The sequence below is a fragment of the Fringilla coelebs genome (assembly GCF_963513975.1).
Source record: "Fringilla coelebs genome assembly, chromosome: 3".
In the NCBI taxonomy this organism is placed as follows: domain Eukaryota; kingdom Metazoa; phylum Chordata; class Aves; order Passeriformes; family Fringillidae; genus Fringilla; species Fringilla coelebs.
Window position 1 is genome coordinate 60,214,883 of NC_140030.1, and position 6,000 is coordinate 60,220,882.

At 46.9% G+C, this 6,000-nt stretch overlaps 1 protein-coding gene across 2 annotated transcripts in view; it reads right to left on the reverse strand.

The window, feature by feature from the left end:
- Positions 1 to 5,521, reverse strand: part of CNKSR3 (CNKSR family member 3) — a 56,776-nt gene extending 51,255 nt beyond the window's left edge. For both annotated transcript variants that reach the window (XM_084202806.1, XM_084202805.1), the window contains exon 1: positions 5,397 to 5,521. In XM_084202806.1, coding sequence (XP_084058932.1) covers positions 5,397 to 5,448 — 52 coding nt within the window. In that variant the 5' untranslated portion in view covers positions 5,449 to 5,521. The remainder of the gene's footprint in view (positions 1 to 5,396) is intronic.
- Positions 5,522 to 6,000: the final 479 nt, after the last annotated feature.

The window sequence follows — 6,000 nt, forward strand, 5'->3', positions numbered from 1 at the left end:
GACCCTCAAGTTTGAAAGGAAGAAGGAGAAAAGCAGCCTGCACAGTGGCCAATCCCTGCACCTTTAGCTAGGCAGTTTCACTACATTCTGTGAAGTTACAATCAACTTTCCACTAATGCCTATTGCAATTTTTAGCTCTTAAAATATTTCTTTTCCAGACATTATGCTGACAGCATTCAACTTTCAGACTTTCTGATGTTTGATTATAGTAGTTTGAACAGCAATTTAATGGCAAATAAACAGAGCTGACTGAATACAAAAAGATCAAGGGGGGAAAAAAAATCACAACCCATAAGCAGCTCAAGAAAGAGCAACACAGAAAAACCCATGAAAACGTAATCTAAACACAAGAACACAGAGGCCAACTTTGATTTATGTTTTCATATATATTCACTCATCTTAGCAACAATGCATGAATAACTTTAAGACTGCAGTAGTACAAACTTGTTGTGCTAGTTTTTACTTTGTTTCAGCCCACAAATAAATATAAATAGATGTATTTAGTATATTCCACCTTTTGCTAGTAAAACATTATGGGCAAGCTTGGATGTGCAAAGAGTGGTTATGCAATACCATTCTCTGATCTAATTAACAAATACTCATACAGAGTATTTTTTAGGTAACCAAGAAAAGGTTAGAAAAGAGGAAAGAGATTGTTCTGTATCCCAGGCATGGACAGCTCTCCCTGCTATTCCTCACTGAAAGCAAAATACCAGGGGTTTCTTAGTGTTAGATTTTCCCAAATAACTTGAACACAATGACATTCACTTGTGAATGCCTAAAAAGAAAAGCTAAAATATAACTCCAGTGCTAGGCATCACCCATAACTTGTTCTAAAATCCAGCTCTGGTTTGCAGTTCCCAGCACACACAGTTAACATGACTGACCTTGTTGAAATCTCCCTGGGTAAGCAAGATAGCTCTAAAAAAAGAATACCAGACCCTCTCCATTAATTGCTAACTATTAATAAATTAGCATATTTCTCCCTCTTCTCCCAGACATACCTATAAATGTAGCTGCCCAACAGCTTTACCAGGAATGGAAATCTGAGTATTTCATGACATATGCAGGAATAAGTAATGTCCATGAACTACTGAGAAAGGGAATAACTGAACCTGGAGTGCAATAATGAGCCCGAAGCAGATGTGTGATCCCCAGCCAGCCGAGTCTACAGCTCCAGTGACAAAGGCCAGACTGCAATGGAACCTCACAACAACAGAGGCCTCTAACCACAAGCATGTCAAACTTGTCTTTACCGTGTAAAATTTTGCTTGAAGTCACAACTCACACAAGCATGTGAAGCCTGGGGAAAGAGACAGATCAGGCTACAGCAAACAAAGAGGAGGTACAGCAATGTCTCTAAGACAACAGTGACATTTCTCACACAGGAGCTCTGCGACAAACGCTGCTTTCCTCCTCCTCACATCTTTTGAGGAACGACCTTAGCTGAGGGGTTTCCAGTAGCCAGGGACTTCTGAGACCAGAAAAAGTTTCACCCTACCATCAACTGTCATTATGCCAGTAAAATTAAGTCACTTTTATACAGTGTGCTGCAAATGTGCTGCAACTTCTACGGCCACTCACCTGCCCTGCAAGAAGCTGAATAACTCTAGGAATAACTCTTGAGGAACTCTCAAGAAATTCAGGCACACGAGAGAGTGCTGTGATATACAGGTGAGGACTTTGAGCCCCCAAGCATCTTACACTGCACAAAAGCAAGATCACAGGTCAACTACAACACTATCCAGATATTAGTCTGTACCACAACAAGGATCAACTCAAAACAACCCAGAGAAACAAACCCCAAATACATCTTCTCAGCAGAGTTAGGAAACAGTGCAGACAATATTGTTCAAAGAGCACCAACTCCACGCCAGCCCAGGCACAACTAAATCAACAAAGCATCCTAGGAAAATACATACCTTTTCATGGCTGAATATGGCCCCTAAATACTATCTTAATTCATTGTGCTCTAGGAGAAACCTTTAACTACACCATCACTTCTTTCAGACAGAAATCAAGGTGGTACTTATAGAAAAAAAAATCAGATTGTTTTCAAACAATGATGCTGTAGTTAAAAAGTTATCACATCCTTGCTTAAAAAATGCTTCACGTACACAGAAAATTGTTGGCAATAAAAGCACAAGTCTTCCTCTGCAGTTTCAGTTTAACTAGACCAGCTCTTATTAGCTGCATAGCCTGCTATTGCCAGTACAGCACCCTGTGCCAGAAAAAACACCCTTGTTCACAAAAAATAGCAGCTTTCTAGTCTGAATTAGCAAGAGAAGACAAGCAACTGTGTTTTGTATCAGCTGTTGTTGGTAACAATGAACAGAGCCCTTTTTATTTAAAACCTGACTACAAATATCTAAAAATATTTATGTTTAGCTTACTACTTCTTGATAGGTTCCATTTTAAATGCTAGATAAATGCTTCTTACAGTATTTTCCAAGGACTGAACATCTCAAAATCTCAGAGCAAAACTCTTCAGAACAAGAGTTGCCTCGTTAAAAAAGTTACTTAAAAGCAAAAAAAAAGGTAAGCTGACCAGGAGCAAATAAGCTGTCCAGCAGTGGTCATACAGCCTGCTTTGGGATTTCGCTTTTTAGGAGTTTGTTTCATGGAAAAGGGTAAGTTTCCATGATTCCTTTTGGTTTGGAAAAGTTATAGAAAAATATTTAATTTATTAAAGTTTGATATGGGGGGGAAGAAGGGGAAATATTCCTGGACAAATATTCTCAGTTTCACATTGAACATCAATATGGACTGAGTCAAACCACTTATTTCCACCATTCTCTACATTTTACCAAGGTATTTTTTATCATTGTATGATAAGTAAGAATCATTATCTGCAAAACCAATCTCCCCACTGAGAGCTGGCATCTCCCAGAAGTTTTTTTGCATCATGCTCCTAAAATATATCTTCATGGCACCACAGCACTAACTACTGGCAGCAGATATCACCAGCCAAATAATTTTTCCCAGAGTTCAACCAGTTCAGTTAAGATCATGGCATCACTTCTCACAGTAGACACGTGCAAGACAACAAAGAGCTTAAGCTCCCCTCCAAAGACTTGTTCATAAAACTAACCTTGAGAATGAAATGAAATATTCATAAGGTAAAATTAAATTGGTCTTGGTCAAACATGAAACTCAGTGGTTGTGAACTACACAGTAAATAACTACTTCAGGTTGAAAATAAACTATGAGACATTGTGCTAACAAGGCTGTTAGCTAGCTATTAAAGCCTCTATTTTCATGTTCAGAGATGAAAGTATAACCATAAAGAAAAATTTTCCACATGTCATTTCTTTATTACAGTCTTGTCATACAGGGAGTGACATAAAATGATTCTGTGTACTAAACAAGTCCAACGCTTACCTAGAAACTGAAAAACAACAGCACAAACAAAAGTCACCAGCAGTCTTTAATTTATTCCTTTACATTTCAAAGTACACGTGTTTGCATTAGTCAGAAGATCCACCTCCCAACTACAGCCAGCCCTCAAATTATTCTGCATAACACTAATTGAGGGTCCAGCTGAAGAGTTACCTGTTCAAGGAACCTGCAAGTAAAATAAATTATGCAAGAAAGGAAGCCAAGCATGCTTAAGAATAATAAAGGCTTTTAAAATGATTAGCAGGTTTACTCTTTAATCTAGCAAGGCAACAAACTTTCAGCACCCAAGAGAAAAAACACAATGAGGGAAAAGCTTTATATAAATATCCCACATGCCAAAGCAAAAGGCTTATTTCACTGGAACAATGCACTCCTGCTTAAACCAATTCCAAGCATAAAAAGAGAGAGATCTTTCTGGGGAAGTTATTTATATGTTAACGCATAACTTCACAGCACGTTTGTGCGGAATCCTCTCCTCACAAAGGCTGCTTGGACAGTCCCTCACTGGCACCGGCCCCTTCAGGCAAATGTTCACGCTCAGGAGGGCTGGGAGTATCCATCTCTGGCCGTCTGAAAACACGAGTCTGCTTTCCAAACTCGCCGGAGAGTTCGGAGGCGCGCAGCTGCCAAGCGCTGACCGCAGGCACGCAGTGCGAGCGGCGCGCCGGCCCCGAGCGAGGCACGGCCGGCAGCAATGGCTGCTGCGAGCCAGCGAGCGCCGCTCCCAGCGCGGGCAAACTTTCACCCCTCACAACATTCCCAACTTCTCATCAAATTAAACTCCAGCTAAGCCTGCGAAAATACTTTATGTAACCAAAGAGGATCACACTAAAACCTAATGCCGCAAGGAAAAAAAAAAAAAAAAAGAAAAAAAAAAAGAAGAGAGAGACGTACGCTCCAGAAGCCATAAATCCCTCACCTAACTCATAGCTCCACTTCCCTTTTGATTCATTCCCTGTAGAGCGGGAACTGCGACACCCCGGTGGGCATTCGGAGAGCGCTCGCAGGGTGCAAGCGCAGGATGACAGCACGAGGTTGAACCTGCCCTCGGAGGAAGCCCCGGTAACACCCGGCGCTGCCGAAAGGCCCGGGCAGGAGCGGGGCGCCCGCAGCCATCCCGCCCCCCGGAGCCCCCGGGGCTGGGCGCAGGGGTAGGCGGGCTGCGCACCGCGGCCCCGCCGAGGCTTCCGCTGCTATGTCAGTGCTGCCAAGAAATATCGAAGCAGAGGAGGACGTTTTTGCTAGCGGGAGAGACACAAGCACACCCCCCAGAGATGAGGGGTGGGAGGGACGGACGGACAGACTGGCGGACGAAGGGGCCGCTATTCACCTCTCCGAGCGGCAGCCCAGCGCTTCAGTCCCATCACCGCTGAACAGGATAAAGAGTTCTTACTTAGTCGAGCTAGTTTAAAAACTTCTTGCTTACCTTCCAAACCTGAAGTTTTTTCGAACTGTGGATGGATTTCGCTTGAGAAGCTGAAAGTTAACTTTCGCAGGACTTTTCCGACCTGCGCTACTCTGATTCCACGAGTCTACCTGCCTGAAGGAGCGCGGTAACCCCCCTCCCCACGCAAGCAGGCTGGCCAGGACGAACACATGGAGAAGGGGACTGAGCCATGGGTAGAGACCCCACTGCAGATAGATATATATATATACACATGGAGCTGCAGTTAGCCAGTCTCGCTGCAAAACTTTCTCTTTCCCAGCGTCAGAAAGAGAAAAAACCAAAACAACACCGAAAATCCCGCAAGGCGAAGCAGGCGCCAGCAGGCGCGGAGGAGCGCCGGCAGGAGGGCGCGGGAAGCCGCCAGCTCCCGAGCACCGCGCCGGGGAGTCCCGGGGCTCGGCCGGGGCCGGCGCTGGCAAAGGCCGCGCTCCCCCCGCCGCCCACGTCGCTGCCCCGTCGGGCAGAGGAGCCGCGGCGGCAGCTGGGCACCCCCAGCGCGCCGCCGGAAAGTTCCCCCGGCGCCCAGACGGCACGGCCGGCTCCCTCTTACCCTTAGTCCAGTCCACCACTTGCTTCGGGCTCCACTTGGTCACCGGCTCCATGGCGGGTCCGAGCCCGCCGGCACCAGCCCCCGCTCAGACCGCAGCTCCTCCGGCCGCGGACTTGCCCCCTCTCACGCTCCCATCCCGGCAGCGCCGCTCCGGGCCGCCCCCTCCCCGGCCCGGCTCCTCCCGCCGGCCGCGGCCGGGCCCGCCCCGCTGCCGCTCCGCCCCCAGGTGCCGCGTCCCGCCCGGGCCTCGTGCTTGGGAAAGTGCCGAGAAAAAACTTCCAGGGGTTCCCGCTCCGACAGGTCCGGAGAGACGGCGATTCGGGAGTCGCCCGGCATCCTTCCCCTGGAGCGGCGGGCGGGCCATGGGGTGGAGTGGCGGCCAGGCGCTGCGCCCTGCTTCGGTGGTGGCTCAGTGTGAGTCACAGCCTTGGGGCAATTTTAGCTGCAAGTGCAGAGTGCCTTGAACCACGCTTGTCCCCGTACTGGCATTTGGGGTTTTTGTTTCTGAATCCCTTGTCTAAAAGCGTCCTTGGGTGTGGAGGCTGTTTCGCCAGAAGAGTTTACTTTTGTTTCGCTGACTTCTCTTGGGGGCTGCATTAAGCCA